Raw genomic sequence first — 19,250 nt, forward strand, 5'->3', positions numbered from 1 at the left:
AATGAGAATTGCTTGTGTTATCTAGAATTTGTTATCAAATCTGATAGTAGCTCTAAAGAAGTGCAGTTAATAATGAAACATTCACAAATAATGGTCAATAAATATCTCTGCTGTTTCAGATCTTATTAAGAAAACTAGATAGCACCCTTAGTTTAACTAATGCTAACTATGCATTTCATTTTGAAAACTAATGTTAAATTTCTTAATTTAAAAAATGATCATTTTTATGATTGCTTAAATAAAAACTAAGACTTTATAAAAAATTAATAATAGAAGTTTGCTAGAATTTATATAGCATTTATTTTTTATTCTTAGCATTTATTTTTTTCATGCCTGGATATAGATATGCAATATGCAAACATCATACATGGAAGAGGAAGAAAACATGTGTTTAAAAAACTTGAAATAAAGAATATAAATGAAATGAAAAACACATGAAAATATTTGTCAAATGGAATTTTATTAACTTTTTACAGAAAACTGCAAACATAGTTTTACCTTCATTTAAAGTCAAAACTCCAGCAGTTTTTTTATACCACATTAAACATACTTTATACACCATGATGAGTTTCATTTAGTTTGGTTATGAAACAAAAGTTGAGACCATATTTTCAGCCACATGAATATAAATAAAAGCACAATTAAAGGCTTATATTTCCGAAAATACTATACTCAAATTACAAATAGATTAAATTCACAGATACTCAATGATATCACCCTCAGGAATTGTTCTTGAAACACTAGTTTAGTTCATCCAATGGTATGATACCAGATACAATTTAAAGAATAAGTATACCCAGATTAAAAACACAAATGCATAAATTTTACATATGCCTTTGACATTCAAATCTCATTCAACTTGTATGCAATTACTGATGAAATTTGCAATTTGTTATTCATGGCATCACTTTAATCCCTATTAATTATTTAAATGAAAGATTCAAATAAATAAATAAGAATTCTAATTACCAAAATGAGGAATAAAATTATCATAAAACTGAAATTCATTATTTTTGAGTTTTTTGCCTCAGATTCCCAACTCTTCGAAAACTTACCTATCATACAAATCGTGGTATTTATCCTTCCTCTAGCAACTCTGAAGAGATTTATTGGAAAAAAAAAAAAAAAAAGAAGCACACTGCAAACATATTGCAGTACCAAATGAAAATTTCAAAAATATGCATGCAAAAAGTTAAATAGAGTGCTGTAATGTAGATGTAACTATTTTTATTCTCTTCAGTTTTCTTATTTGATACTCAGCTTTATCAAAAATTCTTTAATTAAATATTTTAATTCAGTGTTCTGAATTTCAATAAGTTGCATATTCAAATATTAGTTTGGCAATTTCATATTTAACCTAGCCTAAATTTTTATCAGTTTAATTTCAGCAACATGAGCAGAACATATAAACTTAGCATTAAGCCAAATTATAATAATAACAAACATTCCAATAGCAACAATATTTTAATTTCGTTAAAACAAATTGATATCCTATAACACATACACATGTATGCAGAAGCTTAAGAACAAATCAAGGTTTATTAATAAAACAACATAGCAATAATACTTAATAAAATCACATACAATAGTTTACTTTAAATATATATTTCTTTAAAGATATATATATTCCTGAGGGTGGTTTTTTTCAGTCCATGCATATAAAGCTAATTTGTAATTCAAAAGAAAATTTAGATGCATTCATCAAAAATTCTATAAATCATAATTTTAAAATAGTTGGGAAATTCATTAAGAAAAAAGCCTAAGTGATCAAGATGTTAAAGCATTTCCAAAAATTAAACCATGAAAAAAAACTTATGGGTTTGAAATAACACATACAGAATTATTCCAGAGAAAAAGAAAATATGGGCAAAATGCTCCTGAAGACACTACTTTTGAAGCTAGTATTATGTATGAAGTAATGTATACTTAATATATCCAGACAGACAAATGAATTCAATACTTTCACCTCTAATGACATTTAATACATTTAATTTAAAACATTAAACAGCATTATTATGACGATTTAATGAGCATTTAAAATATTCTATAACAATTCATTTGGTTAAAAGTGGTACGAACAGAAGGATCATAAGGGTCTTTCATAACTTTTCCTAATAAAAGGCTACAGACTTTTTTATGTAAAATTTAATTCAGAAATCATACAATTTAAATAATAATGAAATAATTTAAAACTTGATAAATAGAAAGAAAATACCATGCTTGTGCTGATTTACAAACTCTAATATTTAGTATTTATACCATTTACATATATTTATAATACTGAAGTCGTACTTATTTTTGACTGAAACATCTATCTAAACAGGAATTAAATAATTTTTTATATTTTAACTATGAAACCAGAAATATAAACCTTTACCTTTTTCAAAATTACTATGCCAAATAAATTACAGCTAACAGCAAGAGACTGCATGAAAAAATAAGAAAATGAAAGTTTAAAAAAAAGACAACTATCTAATGAAACCAGCTGCCAATGCATAAATAAAAAAGAAACTTTGGAACAACCTTATTTCAAATCATAACCAAACCAACCAAACAATACTAAAATTAAAAAACAACACAAATACATAAATTGCATTGATAACAAGTAAGTTGCATTGATAATTGCATGTAGTAATCATTGTACTTAACATGAACTACAAGTGATCAAAATTTTCAATGAAGTAGTGTTTTGGCAATAAATTAATTAAATTCAATATTACAACAACATAAAGTAGCAAGCAGGGCATACTTTCTTGCATTGATTTAATCACAATGGACAAGTACCTCAATAAAACATTAATGCTATCCAATATATTTTGAAGTAAAACAATACACAGAAAATTAAAATGAATTTACTTTGGATTTTGCTTAAATTTCACATTAACTATATTTAGTAAAATTAGATATTTGTTCATACAAAATGCTAATAAGTTAAAAGATGAAAAACATGAACAAAAACTTTTTGGTCTGCAGTAACATGAACATTTCAGAGTTTTAAAAGGCATAAATGCATAAAAACCGCATTATAAATAGGGGAAGAGTGGTCCATTTTATTACTTCACAGCATTAATAATTTAACAGCATCTGAGTAGTAAATCACTTCAACAAAAAAATAAGACTTGACACAAAAAAAAAAAAAAAAACTATAGGCAAATTTAAAATAACTCATTTAAAATTCTTGAATTGCATCATTTTTCTCACATTTTTAAAATTTAAGACTAGCAAACCAACGATGATCACAGATAATTCTGAGAATCACTACTCTAATTGTGCCAATAAATGGATACCAAATTTTATTCAAACCTTGACAAAACATAATGCTTTAATACAATAAGATACATAATAATTTTATTCCCAATAACAGTTCTTATATTTTTCTTAAATCTAAAATTTATTATATATGGGTAGCAAAGTCCCATATATATTTACAGTTTGTAAAAACAAAGCGCTTATTTAATTTGCTTAAATATTCACAATATTGCATTCTTGAGAGATTTGGAGGCACATAATGGTAAAAAAGCAACATTTGGCAAATAAAATGCCAATAAAAATTCAATGACATCAAAAAGTTTGCTTCATTCTTCAAGCCTTTTGATCAAAAAGAGTTTTCATGTCCATTAAAGCCTGTTCAATATGTCTTCTGAAACGTTCTGAATCCTAAAATATATTAATATTTGCATTGTTTTATTCTTTAATATGGAATAGGAATAGAAATTGCATAAAATTTGGATCAAAAACTTTTAAAACATCAGATATAAGAAAAGAATTCATCATACTGTGTGAATTTATATACTAGCCTATTAAAAAATATATAAAAGAGCTCTAAAATTTCACTTAATGGACATTCAAGTATTCTTTTCTGTTCATGACAAAAATACTGATTTTTCAAGCTTTAATAACAGATTATCCAAGTCAAATCAAATTTTCAACAACATACTGATGTAGTTTCTACCATTACATATTGCATGAACAGAAATAAAAAATTTTTTAAAAAAATTTTAAAACAGAGGTATTTTAAGTTCTTGTAAAAGATACAATGCTAGATAGAATGTTCTTTTCATATCTTCTAAATGAAAAATCATAGATCTCTGCCCCCTCCCCGAAGGAAGATATATGCATAATTTCATTGTCCACAAATTCTTTTACTCCAGTGATGATTTCTGTGCATTCTACACTAACCTCCTGTTTTTTCCTTAATTAGATATTTTTTTAAGGAGACTTAAAGCAGTTTTTGGCCTTTCATTTCAAATTTCATAAAATTCAATATATGTATACATATTTATATTCTACAGATCAGAAATTGAAAAATTAATTATCAAAGTCACACATTATGTTTCAAAATTAATTGAAAAACAAATAATAAAATGAATGCGAGTCTAAAAAAACAGGTTTCCCCCTCTAGTTTTCACCAGGAAATCAAAGAGCAATGGGAGAAACAGGACAGCGGTAGTAAGAGACTGTTACACCAAAAGGTATTGTTCAACCATGATCAAGCAGATGATGCTGTTATACTGCATGCACAAAGATGAGCCTCTCCTCTGAGCCTGGTCGCGGTAGATATGGAGAGAAGGTGCGTCTTGAATCCATAGTTAGAGGAGGAAGTGAGAATGGTTGTCTGCTTGAGAGCAGAAATCCACAACCACCTCATGGATGGGCCAGATGTGTGCTGAGATGGTGCCGCAAATTCAGTGAGGAATGTCAGCAAGTGCTGGACAGACCGACACCTGCATGGATATGCACAGCCACTACACACGAAAATATCAAGATGGATGACATAATTAAAGCAAACAGGCATATCACCATCAATGTAGTAGTGGGAAAACTTGAAATCGGACATGCACAAGATCACAAGATCATCCACAGCATTCTTTGGTATTTGAAAGTGTCAGCACGACGGGTGCTCCAACAACAGACTTGGAACCACATGGAATAATGCACGGCAGTCAGCCTGAAACATCTCATGTGTTACCATCATGATGGCAATGAATTTCTGTTTCGGATTTTTACGGGGAATGGCCATCATCTATGGAGTGGAAATATCTGTCATCACTTGTCTGAAAGAAGTTCAAAACAACTCCCACTGCAGGTAAAGTGCTCCTTACTGCTTTCTGGAATGCCCAGGGAGTTTTGTTGCTGGACTTTTTGGAGGTTGGAATGATCAGTGCTGTGGGGTACTGTCACACCCTGTCGAAACTGAAACAGGCTATTCGGAAAATGCAGCCAGGCCTTCTCAGATCTAATGTTCTGTTGTTGGATGACTATGCAAGATTATACTCGGCAATGGCAACCCAAAACCATATTGAAATGCTTGGTTGGGAGTGCCCTGACTATTCACCACGCAGTCCTTATCTCGCACCCCATAACTTCCATCTGTTTCTATATCTGAGTAGAATCTTGGTGGAACGCACTTTGGAAGTAATGCTGACGTCACACAAGCCGTTCAACTCTTCTTCCGTATGCAGAGCCCTGATTTTTTTCCTCGAGAGCTTTTTGAAGCTTATAAAGTGGTATGAAAAATGTCTCAAAGTACTTGGTAAGTATGTAGAAAAATAAAGTAACATCTTAAATGTCTCATATTTTTTGTCTTTCATACACACCTCTGTCCACTGTCGCAAGAGAAAATTTATTTTTGGACTCTCCCTTGTATAATTAAATTATTCAAAAATGGCAAACTTACTAATATTTAAAATCAAAACTGAACAAAAACAGAACAACAGAACAAAAATAGAAAATTATATAACTACTTGTTCCTCTTGAATACCTGATGCATAAACCACACTTAACTCAAGCCTAGCAGATGCAAATTTAATTGAATTATGTATATTTAAATATTGCTATGAATTTTGTATACATGTAAATAATTTTGTGAAATTATATGTAAACTGTAGTACCTCTTGTAAAATAGCATTCAAAGTGTCAAAATGGGAAGCATCACTGGAAAAATAAGAATACACAGGTAAGCTTATTTAACAGTTAGGTAAATTGCTATCTCAGCAAACTGCCAATTAGCAACATAGGGCCAAGCTGACAATAATTTTGCAAACTAATATTTGTCGCCAAATTTAATGAGAAATCGCCAAGCTTGGCGCCAATTTCGTCTGATCCTTGCGTACTGTAACTGGCTGTATATAACTGTAACTATATATTGCTTTCAGCAATTTCGAGAAATTGAAAGTACAGGAAATTTCTCTGGTGGAAGGGGGAAAACTATATCAGAGAGAGCATCAGTGTTACGTTTAGCTCAGAATACTGAGAGATCATCATATGTGCTTTTGCTTTTAGGTGCACTCTGCATTGCCTAGTGTGCAACGTTACTAGTAGTTTGAAGTGATAACTACTGACTGTGTTCTGTCATACTGAGAAGAGCTGTACGAGTACTTTTGTGTGAAAAGTTCCAGAACTGTGTATTAATTGGAACTTAAATGGAAAATACTTTCATCAAGCTTTCATCAGTACTGTGCACATTCAATCCATTATGAACACACACACACACATAAAATTTTCAGTGTCAGAAGAGGGGACTGAATGCCAGTGATAAGAGCGATAGAGCAGCAACTAAGAGAGCTTGTGACAGGCTTTGCTGTATTCTAAGAAAAGTTGGAAGAGGCTGTCAAATATGTTCAAGTAGAGATGAAAGTGGACTAAGAAAAGATGGAAAAGGTGCACCTTTTTCGGCCTTTTCCTTCTTTGTTTTTTATTGAATTTGTCTCCTGATATCGTAAACAAAACTTTCGGACTCTAGATGTAGTCACTGAACCACCCACCTGTCTTGCAATTTCAGCATAGGAAAGACCACTTTCTCATAACACAATAATATTACATCTCTTTCTAGGTGTCCAATCTACTCTTTTATTTGATGTCATTGCTTCTTGACTAAATATTAAAATTTTTTACAAAAATTCCTACTTGTAATTGCAGTGTATAAGAAACAGGTCCTCCTTCTACAGAACAAAGCAAAATAATGAATTGTTTCAAGTGTAAACATGATGTCAGCTTCTACTGGCAGTTACTAACATTTGATTGGTTCTCAGAACAAGAACAGTAATTGGCCAGGAAAGCTAGACATTACAAACCACTTCATAACTGTGTTTTTTATTTATATTAAAGTACGTATAACTTTTTTTGTATTGCAAATAATTGAATTATGTGTTTTGTATTGAATTCAGTAATAAATTCTCTTTAAAATGATATATACAAGTTTGCATTTTGCGAAACGTAACATTTTCTATAAGCATAGAAAGTTCAAAAATAAAAAAATTTCCAAAAGTGTCCACAATTTTGGCTACCACTGTTAATTATTTGGAATAGATAAAACTCAAAGGACACCTTTACATCCACAATAAGCTGGTTTGGTAGACATGTTTAATCGATTCATCCTTAATAACCTCTCATTGACCAACAGGATTGGGACCAGAAGTTACTTCTGTTCTACTGCAGTGCTGTCCACAAGACTATCAGCTATTCCTCATCTCAGATGTTCTTCGGTCATGAACTTTGTTAGCCTTGTGATCTGCTGTTTCATCACTCTCTGGATGTGCCTTCTTCACTTTAGAAGTATATTAAGGATGGTTTAAGATGGTACATTAAGGATTACATGGTTTGAAAAAATGCACAGTTCTGCACAAGAGCGAGTCAACTTGCCAACAGAAGATGAAGAGCTGATGTGACACCAGAGCTACAGGACATTGATTCAATGAAAATGGCACGGTGTGGTTATGTCAGATTCAACGGAAGATACTTTCGCCTATATAAAATCATCCTGGGACAGTTCTTACACAGTTCTAAACAGGCAGAACAACATCACAGTTCCGATCCATAAATCATCATTTTTAAGCCAAAAGTATGGTAGGCTAGTCCCTTACTATGGCCACAGTAAGTAGTTCCCATTGTGTATAAAATAACAGTTCACTAAGACCACGGTTTTATTGTTCACATAAATTTGTACATTTATGTATTGATTTAGTATTTTATTAGCTGTATGTTATTTTTTGAAATTATTTTAATATTGCCTTTAGTATTCAGTTACTGATTTTTCCTTAGCTCTAAGCATGGCTTCTTGTCCATGGATTATACTGTCTGGGACATGCAGTCCTTGAGAAGGGGACAATGTTATGAACTTTGTATACATGTACATAATTTCAGCGAAATTGCATGTAAATTGTAGTATTTCTTGTATAAGTACTATGAAACTGTATGTGACATAATATCACTCTGATTTGTGAATAGGCAAAATAACCGTTAATAAATTGGAAAACTGATAAGCTGTTAGCCAATTCTCGATAAAACACAAAAATACTTCAAAAAATTTTAAGAATTTTCAAAATTTTCAAATAGAAGTTAAAATACTAGTACATGGATTCTATTCAATTCCACCAGCAGAACTTGATTACCTTAAAACAACCAATTACCTTCAATGACGACATAAAAGCTGTCTTATTCCATTTAAGCACAAAATATCAACACTTTTAAATGCAGAAACATGCACCCTCGAAACATTCAAGAAACAAACGACTATAAACAAAGAATGTTTAAATACATGAAAAATTTTAATGCTTTATCAGCATGTTTTACCTGCTGTATTTGAAGGCAGTAGGCAAACTGAAAGATATGAAAATCATAATGCTACATACTATGCACACTGAAAAAAGGAAGATAACGGAGACCTAACTGTCACATTTATCTTCATGTAACTTTACATATGTGGCTTCAGCATATGTGCTACTTACACATAATTTCACACTTGTTTATTGCTTAAATATATAAAAAATCAGGAATGACATTAAAAAAAATCTGAAAGGTTTCAGATTTTAAATTACGTCCAAAGAGGCATTTTTTTAACATTTTGTGTGTTACCTTTATTTATCCTTACACTTAAACCATAAAATTCAGTTCAATAGCAATGCCGGAAAATAATTTGAAAATGAGCATACCTTTAGAATTTCGGATACACATCGCACTGAAGATAAAAAGGTCCCCCCCATAGAGTGTTGCCATCGCTCGCTTTTAAATCGTTGAGTTTGTTAATCAAAAATTTGTTAAAGTTTTACAAAATATGAAATCTATGATAAAACAAATTCCAAATTTCAAATTTGATCTTCCACATGCCCATATTTGTAGGAGGATTTTGTCATTTAAAATTCGATGGCTCTATGTACCGTTGTTTTATCACAATGCAAGAAATATACATACATTTATGCAGATTTTTCATTATTTCATTTCTTCAAACATAATGCAGGACTCTAACATTTGGTGGCAACAATTTGAAAAGTGAAACAAACATTCAGAGTGATGCAATGCAAAATCACAAAACGAAAACAATAGTCCTGAAGGGACAAAGCCCCTTTGTACTAAAATTAAAGAGAACATACTGTTTCTGGAGATGATACTTTGCTTGATATATGGAAGAATATTATATCTTCTCCTGCTATTATGTAAGAAACCCCATATCCATCATCAGCAACCTATTATTAAAAAATAAAACATCATTTCACTTATGTCAATGATCATACTGTTAATTAATGGCATAGCAATTCTATCACATTGCATGAAATTAAATTCATATATTAAGCAAAAATATTATTAGGAAACAGAAAAGTGTAATTCGCACAATGTAACTGATGTACTCTGTATTTTAATTATACAGAAAATAACCACAAGGTCACCTAGCTTACAGGATGAGATAGTGTTATAAGTGAAAACTCATTAGATTTAGATTGAAAAAAAAAATTAAGAATAAATATTTTTAAAAAAGTTCAGAGTTACAGTTAATTTATTTTTAACATTAATTATTATAAACAGTTAATTTATTTTTATGGTATTTCCATAGAAAAATATATATTATATATATAAGCAATAGAATATAGTAGTTGTTTCAATATCGAAGAAAGAAACCTATCATTAATAATGTTTAAATGTTGGCAGTTATCACCAAAAAGGAAACCACGTTTCCCAATTGAAGCACAGTTTTAGTGAATAGTCAAGAAATGCCACTATTTTAACTCATCCTCTTCAGTTAGACATACTTTTTTTAATAATGAAGAAGAGCAAAAAAATAATGGGCTGGCTGCATAGGTTTTTTGTGGTTTTCCCCCATGTGTAACATGGATACAACCCAGTGTTCCTTAGGAAGTCTTCCATGAAGGCATCTCTCACCTTAGGCAGATAGCCCTTGTGTGCTTTGCCATATTTAAATAAACCATAGCCAAAACAATCCAAACTAAAAAACATCTTTTACAACTGACACTTCCCTTCATTGGCCTTGCTACTGATGAATCTTTGGAAGTTTTGTGGTCTTGTTGACTGAATTTCACTGCTGACCTTTGAGAAACTGTATAAATTTTAAGTCTCGGCAAACTTTCAGCCTTTTATTGTATTATGTAGTGTAATCAATATTTAATATGAATTTAGACAATGAAACTACTTTTTAATAAACAGTTTATTCACAGGGCTGCAATTTTTCAGGATTTCAGATTTAGTGAATTATAATGCAGAATTGATAACTTCCCATTGCATTTATTATTATAAATTGTTAAAATAACCAAATAGCCAAATGCTGATAATTTATTACAATATAGATGTCAAGAGCTACCTGCTTGTTCACTAAGGATTTTAATGGAACTGCAAATAACTTTTATGACACACAGAGTACAGTAAAATTCCTGCATACTTTGGGACCAATGATTGTGCTGATAACAGAATTTTGTGGATTATAGATAATGTCTTTTTGTTTTGTTTACATTTCCCCCTTTAGTTTTATACATTAAATATGCTCATAACTAACTTGTTTGCTCATAATTAACAACTAAAATAGACTTAAACTTTAAAAATTATAAATCATATTTATTAAATGTAAAGCTATACTTTTCTACATATTTATATACAAAAAACGCTGACCTTAAGTATTATATGAACAGTATAGCACCATTTTCTCAACATTTCTCGGCTGTCCTGTCTTTTTAATAAAAATGAACATTTTGCTCCCTTTTTAATAAAAGTTATACATAGCCCTCATAGGAAACTGTAAATTTCTATTTATAAGTACTAACCGTAACATAATTTTTAAATGTTATTCAAAATTAAAGTTTTCAGCTCAATTTTTTATTATTGATTTTAGATTTTCTTCCTAAAATTATTTAACCTAAACATCTTAAACAACGGTGCAAACAATTTAAAATGATTGTTAAAAATACAGATAAAATATTCAGGAAAAAAGGGGTTAATTATATCTAAAAATAATTGCAAAAAATTGAATAACCTAATCCGAGGTTGTTGTCTGCCGACTGCCAGAAAACAGAAATTAAAAACACTACCTGCCATATCAAAAGCACGCCAAACAGCTTAAGCTATCACTCTTCAAGAGCGGCAAGAGTATAAGTTACGTGGTACATGTTGGAGAGTGCCTAGCAGACGAATTCCCTGTGGGTGAGCCGTCTACCTGTTATATGAAGTCGTTGGTGTGAACAGCTGTCATGAAATATGGGTCAGCTCTTAACAAGATTACATTTTTACCTTGGTTATGTTAATGAAGAACAAAAAAAAAAAAAAAAAAATCTGTATATTTCTTATTCTTTTTTAACTTTTGCCCTTTTCATGCAATGCTAGATGGATAATTTGCATAGCTTGGGATCAAAGATTGTGTGAATTAGAGAATTTTGTGGATTATAAGTCATGTTTTCTTGAATCTTGCTAACATTTCTCTCTTTCAGCTCAAAACATTAAATATAGAAGGTCTGCATTAAATAACTAATTAAAAGATATTTTATACCATAAGAGCTATTTAGTGAGGATTTGTCCAATACAAAACTTAAAATATATGTATAAAAATAACATGAATTATAATGGTTTTATGATTTTATTTATTCAACCACTGGTGAACTGAACAATCGCTAGAAATTTAATCTAAAAATGTAAGAAATGAAATTAAAAACTCTTACTGTTAATAAGTAAATAAGTAGTAATATTGATCAGTAAATGTCTGTAATCACTATTTTCTGACGAAGGCATTTTGCATATATTTAATAGTTTAAACATGAATAATTTGCATGAATTTGCCCTTTTATTCAAGAAACAGGAATTGTCAACATGCCTGGCTGATTAAATTTAAATCACTGATATTTTAAAGTTATTCAAACAGTAGCACAGCTCTGATGGCTTTAAACTAAAATGTACAATATGTTTAGTATTATATACGTAAGTTCTTTATTAGCTTGAATACAGCAATATAAAGCACAGTTCAGTTAGAATATATAAATCATGATAAATATTAATGCACAGCATGTAAATTCAATCACAAAATTTGAGAGGTGCTTACAGGTCCAAAACCACCACCAGCTGATATATGATCAGGATTTTTCCTTAAATCCATCAAATCAGTCTGCCCATGAGGAGTCTAGAACAAAAATTATTAAATAAAATTTAATAAAATTTTCATCATCTCTGGATATAATTTTGATTCTAAAGGAATACGATATACCTTTAAAACTAACACATATAAATTAAAATTACTAACAATACTTGTAATAATACCTCGCATATTAATTCTACACTTTAAAATGCTGAAACAAACTTCCATTAACTAAGCCATGTCAAATAATACAGAATCAGAAAAATAATTACAATTTTATTCATATTATCTCAGAAAAGTAAACGCCAGAATACACTAATGTACCTTTAAGGGAAAGTATACATTTATTATCCTTCTAAAATTTCAGATATTCGTTAATTAGCTATTTCTATAAATCACATGACATTTCAATCAGTTGCAATTAACATGTCCTATATCTCATTACAAAAAATAAAGCAATGGAACACCTATTTTTGCATTAAACACATATGAAATGCATCCATAAAGTCTAAAAACAAGTATTTTTTAATTTGCTGTAGAAGTGAAATGTGTTTTAAGTGAACATAGTTTTGTTCCACCCAACTAAAGAAATAACTCCGATGAATTTTGTTACATAAAATCACATAAAAATTAGTTATGTGTAATTCACAGTTTCTGAATTTTTTACTAAAGCATAGAATTCATAATGCATTTTTCTTTAGATAATACAGAGCTAAGTAAATGGTATTATGGTTTCAATAGATTTTAAAGAGAAATTTATACAAATTGCTACTCTTCAAAATATTGCCATTTTAGATAGAAGCTGAAATTAAATACAGCATCTTCACAATAAATTAGCAGTCCTTTTCAATTTATATCGCTATTTTTACGAACTTCTCATGAAAACTAATTTTTTCGGTGTCTTTTACATTAGACATTTAGATTTTGATACAGAATTTTGATTTGTATCTAATACAATAAATTACTCACCAATGCATACATAATCTATGAATTAAAATTTCAAAATGTTGATCTCCATAAAATCTTTTTAATTTTTTAATACTATCATTTTCTTCTGCATGATTTTGAAGAAAGGAACTTTACATTACATTAATATTAAGTTATGTAAAGGCAAATAGTCAATACAAAATATATAAATAAAATAATTATATAATTAGCATAAATAAAAATTAAATCATGTTTCAGTTGTTCTTCAACCTAACGCATAGCTACTTATGCTATGTGTATAAAATTCTTGCACCTCCAAAAACTAATCAGTTTTTTTAAACCATAAAATTTTTGCATTACAAAACAAAGATACAAAGATCACCTGCTATACCTGACTGGTTGAGAGTCTCCAGGGTTCACTCAGAACTTCATCCAAAAATGGCGATTCTACATTGAGGTACCGAGCTACTACATATAAGCAGAACAAGTGACGATCAATGCCTTTACCACACATTGCATCTTGATAACCCTTCTGATGACGATCACAGGCTATACGAAGTAATCTTATTCTCTCTTCATTCTATAATTTAAAAAATCCCCCACTAAAATACTTTTAATTTTACTATACAAACAAACAAAACAGTACAAACAATATTTAAATTTCTTACTCTTTAGTCAAATGAAGATGTTCATACTCCCTTCTTTAGCATTAAAAAAAAAAAAAAAAAAAAAAAAAAAAAAAAAAAAAAAAACTCTTCAATCAAAAATAATGATAATAACTTGGTTGCTATTCCCTTCTGTTAACTACTAAATTACACTGTAAGCACCTTGTTTTTTGGGGGGGAGGGCGCTTCGTGCCCTAAATGGATAGTTCTGACATTAAAAGTCACTAACTATTTATGGAACCAGGTGAAATACCTATGTGTTAGACACTTGGCTGATGGTTGGGTTGCAGTATCATTCTGTGTTGATTTTAACAATATTAAGGAGAGGTTTCAAATTTGCAGCTGCTCAGAATTTAAGAGAATTGGGACTTTCATGCAACCTAGTTTACAACTGCATAGGGATTCAGACTGTATGGCTAAGTAACAGAACTTACATAACATTATTTACAACTTTCAAACAAAAGTTTTCCTCCTCCTTTTTTTATGAAGCTCATCTACATTTTATGTACACTATCTAGTGGTCAAACTAAGGAGGTATTAAAATGTTCCCTTAATGAATTCCTCTATTTGAAAGTTAAATTTAAAAGACTGAAATTTATTAAACTTTTGTCACTTATTGCTAGTTATATAATATGGCAAACACAATTTCTTTGTATCAAGCAAAAGACTATCATTAACCTCCCCTCCTCCCTCCAGTTTGCAGGTATGTGACTTAAGCTTTAGATTTTACTATCTAGATTTAATATTGTCTATTTTTAATGAACCTTTTATGTAATAATGAAATCCACAAATAGATATTTGAATTATAACATAAAATAAGATATGAAATCATTATTCTCTGAAGTAACAATTATGACTAGGAATGCAAAAGATATCAAATTAGCTGCATACTGAATATTGTATTCTGCACTGGCAATAACATGAAATCTTCAATTAATAATATGAAATCATTATTCTCAGCAGTAACAGTCACAACTAGGGATGCACTGTGTATCAGATTGGCTGGATACGTATTATTAGTGCAATTTAAGCCATATATTTGGTTATCCAGCTGTTAGATGTGAATTTCATTTTAATCAAATTAAATGGAAAATAATGCTGAAATTTATGAGTAGCACTTTTACACTTTTAACACGTTTACTGAATATATCACATTTTAATAAATGTTTGTACACAATGGTAAAAGTATAAATGAGAAAATACTGAATGTACTTTCTCATTTATACTTTGTAGAATATAGAAATGCATTTAAATTTTAAATTAAAAATGTAGAGATGCATTTAAATTTTAATTACAAATAAATAATAATTATGCGCACCAAGCTACATGGGGGAATTCATTTCAGTCACATAATAAATTTTAATTCAAAAGAACTCAGAGGAAACTTCTGCATAGTCTAGATACTTTTTATTGTAAAGGTATAAAAACTGCTTAAAATTATACTGAAATTCAAAAGCAGCATTTTTACAGCTACAGTGCACTGAATGTATTATCTATACCTATATACACTATACGGCACATTCCTTAGCTTTTCAGGGCACTTAGGAAATGGTAATAATTAACTCGTTCACATGGATCATTTTCAGAAATAGACCATCGAAATGAGTAACTTCACGTGCTATTTTAATAGTACAGTAGTATCTCCCAATATGGGACACCCACCAGGCCAGACATTTTGTTCTTTAAATAGAAGTATCCTTTATATGCCTAATTCAAAAAGACACGGATCAACAGAATTGTCCCTTAAATAGAGTTATCTCTTACAGGAGGTACTACTGTATTTATATTTAGCCTTTTTACTACTACTAACACTAAAAATAAATCCTCAAAGTACTATGAGTTTTTTAATGTACGAATCACAAAAGACATAGCAAATGGAATTATAAAATAGTATAATAATTAATAAGTATTTGAATGAACACATTTTAGTAACAACATGAAGAATAACAGTGAATACTCTCATATACTACCCATATATGACTGCCTTTGATAATGAGCAGTATTTGTGATAACACACATCAATATTGGCACTAAATGTCAACTCTCTAAAATGACTGTCTCTATGAAACATAAAATCACCTAGTACCACTGATAGTTACCTTGTCAAGATTTTAATTAAAGTTCAGATGTAGTACCTAAAAATATTTTGTCCTTTTTAATGAAATACGTCTAGTTAAAATTCTTTATGATCTTTTAGGAAATGAAAGATCATAATCAACAGAATCAAAAATCATAAAATTATGAATATGGAAATAAATAGCTAAAATAGAAATATATAGCTAAATTTAATAAGACCTATAAACTCTTCTGGGACTGTCTTACCTAAGCATCCTATGCTTTAAATGTACAGGATGTGTAAACATAACCAATTAATTTTTATTCCATAATTAAATACCTTTCAAACTAAGCTATGGGAAGAGAAATTATTCAAATAGTAGAAAATGAATACAGTTAATTACCTTAATTTACCTAACACTTTAAGAAACACATGGTACTTCTCTGCTATAACGGCCACCAACCATATTTGGTGATTTTAGATTTGCACCAAGATATCAGCTATAATTTTGCCAAGGTTGTGAAGCGCGAATGTAAAAATAAACAAGACAATATATAATATTTTTGAGAGTCCTTATTATTATTTTATCGCATGTAATTGTTCCAGTCAACTGCAGCACTTTCATACATATTAAGTGGTTTGTTACACCATATTATGGATGTCAAATCTTCTACCCATGAACACATAAATCTGATAGCAGTGACAAGTGTTTCTGGAACCACTGAACCAATTTCCAACATGGAGGCCCTTATTCTTTTTGCAGTTTTTAATACTGCACCTGCAAATAGTTTCAGCATTAACAAAAAGTTTCATTTTGTGGCTGTTTTCAACTCATTTGTCAGGTAAATGACCTCTTACTTGAAAAAATGATATGGCATCAACCTCATTACTTGGCAAATTAAAGACAGTTAATGTCATATTAACAAAAGAAGCAATGAATATATTTTTAAATAAACAATGCAAATTAGAAACCTCCTCAAAAATTAATAATACAGAACACACAGCGAAAGCAAAAATGCAACACAGTGCTAATAAACAATTAAGTGGCAAGGTATAAGAACATGTACTTGGTGCTAATATACGATCACGTAATAAAATTTTGCCAAAAATTGCTGAACAGAATTTGTATACAATAATTTACAATTATTCCATAATTTTAATAATTAATCTACAATTTCATAATTGATACAAACCCGCTAAAAAAACTTTTTTTCATAAAATAATGTTTTATAAAATTTATAATCTTTGACTTGGGAAGGGAAGGAGATTTTAAAATATTTTGCAATAATATTTTAAATACAAATTTAAATAACTAAAAGCATTAAGGGTAAATCAAGAATTTGCTTGATGAATAATTATGCTTAACCTAAAAATTAATGAAAGCTAAGTAAAGCTAGAAAATAAATTTTAAAAAGTCATGCCTGGGACATTTTAAGTCAAACAACTCAAAATTATAAATATTTTTCACAATACAACAACAATTTACAAAAAAGAAAGCACTAAAATATAATCCACTCACTGTAGCATTAGGATTTATCATTGATTTCACCCATGCACAAGACTCTGTAGTGACAGGTCTTACTGTTTCTGTTCGACCTTCACGGAACAAGCGAGTCATTGAAGCTTCATAAGTAAGGCTGAATTTTCGAGAATCCTAGAAAATATAGAACAGCACAGATAAATAAGTGACAAGCAGTCTTTTCTAAAATAAATCAAACAGCTTTCATGGGATACAACTCACATTCTATCTCAAACAGATGAATAGTATAGAACCATTAAATAATATTTTCAGAGCAACTGTTATTATTATACCACTGATAAAATGATTAATACGGAAATCAATCATATCCGATATGCAACAATGTTCCTGACCTTAACTAATTAGAATATTTACAATTTATCTGTACATCCTGCTGAAGAATAAGAGTTGGAAATATAATTGATACTATTAAAAGAAAATGATTTAAAAGTATTATATTTATTACTGTGGGTTGGAAGAATATGAGGTTGTGAACTGGTTCATTCAGCAATTAAAAAAACAAAATACAAATCTAATATCACTAAAAAAGATTTAGATGCCAGCTCAGGCATCACAAATGGAAGCACTAGATGAAAAATGGAAGTTGCCAACATATTCTTGTAATAATATTTATGTCTGAAATACAAAAATAAAATAATTGATTAAAATATTTGCTTCATTAATATTTTTATGTGACTATTAAAAAGTTACATATGTGAATGACATAATGCTTCTGTTGAACAATCCTAATATTTGCAATTTTGTTCACACTTTAAATTTTTTAAAGTTTTATTACAACCATTCTGGCAATAAATCTGAAAAATAAATACTCTTCCTTGTCAGGCCCACCACCACAGCCAGTGCAACCAATGCAGCTGCACTGAGCAGCAAAATTTTTTTAATCCATAGAGGAATGACAGATGACAGTATTTAGAAGCTGTGGGGACAGTACTGAAAGGCAAAAGGCCTAGTGATTAGTTTTAGTGTCAGCCCTATTTTCAGTTCATAACAATATTTATACACAGTAAATTAAAATCTCTTCTTTTATCAAATTCTAGTTCCAAATTTTAATTCTGGCTTAATTATCTTATTTAAAATCAGCAATACTCTTATTTTTTGTGGTTCTATGGGACTAAACATCTGTTATGGTTTAACATGTAGAGTAGCAGTTTTCAACTTTAAGGAGTTATCAAATGTAATGCACAGTCTTCTATGCAACCCCATTCTGAATAATATAAGAATCACATTAATTTCTTGTTTTTAAACAGTTACAGGTTTTGCTTACATTTCAATCAATAAGAATTCTTTCAAGATTCTTTTTTGCTTCTAATATATGTTTTAAGTATTTCTTGTTAAGATATATATACAATAAAAATATAGATAAGAGGGAAAACTGGAAAAACTATCTTACTCTATAATAAGCAAGTTGAAAAGCCATTTGTATATAAGCATCAGGACTAACACGGCACTTTTTAATAAACCCTTTGCCATATGCATCATGCATTAATAACCTGAGGTCTACATCATCAATAGCAGTTTGAGCTGACTGCATGCAATTTTCTACTACTTCTATAGCCTGGAAAGAAAAAATAATCAATAAAATTCGGTACCTTAAAAAAGTATATCAGAATAGAATATTACTGATGAGCAACTTGATTTTCAAAATTTACTGCATGAGATATTTTAGTTTATCTAATTAACAACAAAACAATTTATTTCAATGTAAAAAACTACAAGACT

General features: G+C 29.8%; 1 protein-coding gene across 3 annotated transcripts in view; it reads right to left on the bottom strand.

The window, feature by feature from the left end:
- Window positions 1–441: 441 nt before the first annotated feature.
- The window catches only part of whd (carnitine O-palmitoyltransferase whd), a 128,643-nt gene continuing 109,834 nt past the window's right edge, over window positions 442–19,250 (bottom strand). For all 3 annotated transcript variants that reach the window (XM_085820083.1, XM_035353448.2, XM_035353447.2), the window contains exons 18-23: window positions 18,922–19,086; window positions 17,511–17,645; window positions 13,662–13,850; window positions 12,311–12,388; window positions 9,369–9,461; window positions 442–3,657 (exon numbers count right to left, since the gene is read on the bottom strand). In XM_085820083.1, the coding sequence (XP_085676209.1) occupies window positions 3,583–3,657; window positions 9,369–9,461; window positions 12,311–12,388; window positions 13,662–13,850; window positions 17,511–17,645; window positions 18,922–19,086 (735 nt within the window). In that variant the 3' untranslated portion in view covers window positions 442–3,582. The remainder of the gene's footprint in view (window positions 3,658–9,368; window positions 9,462–12,310; window positions 12,389–13,661; window positions 13,851–17,510; window positions 17,646–18,921; window positions 19,087–19,250) is intronic.

This window comes from Stegodyphus dumicola, chromosome 7 (assembly GCF_044657685.1).
Source record: "Stegodyphus dumicola isolate Sdum_Otavi_A_Nest chromosome 7, ASM4465768v1".
NCBI classification, from domain to species: Eukaryota; Metazoa; Arthropoda; class Arachnida; order Araneae; family Eresidae; genus Stegodyphus; species Stegodyphus dumicola.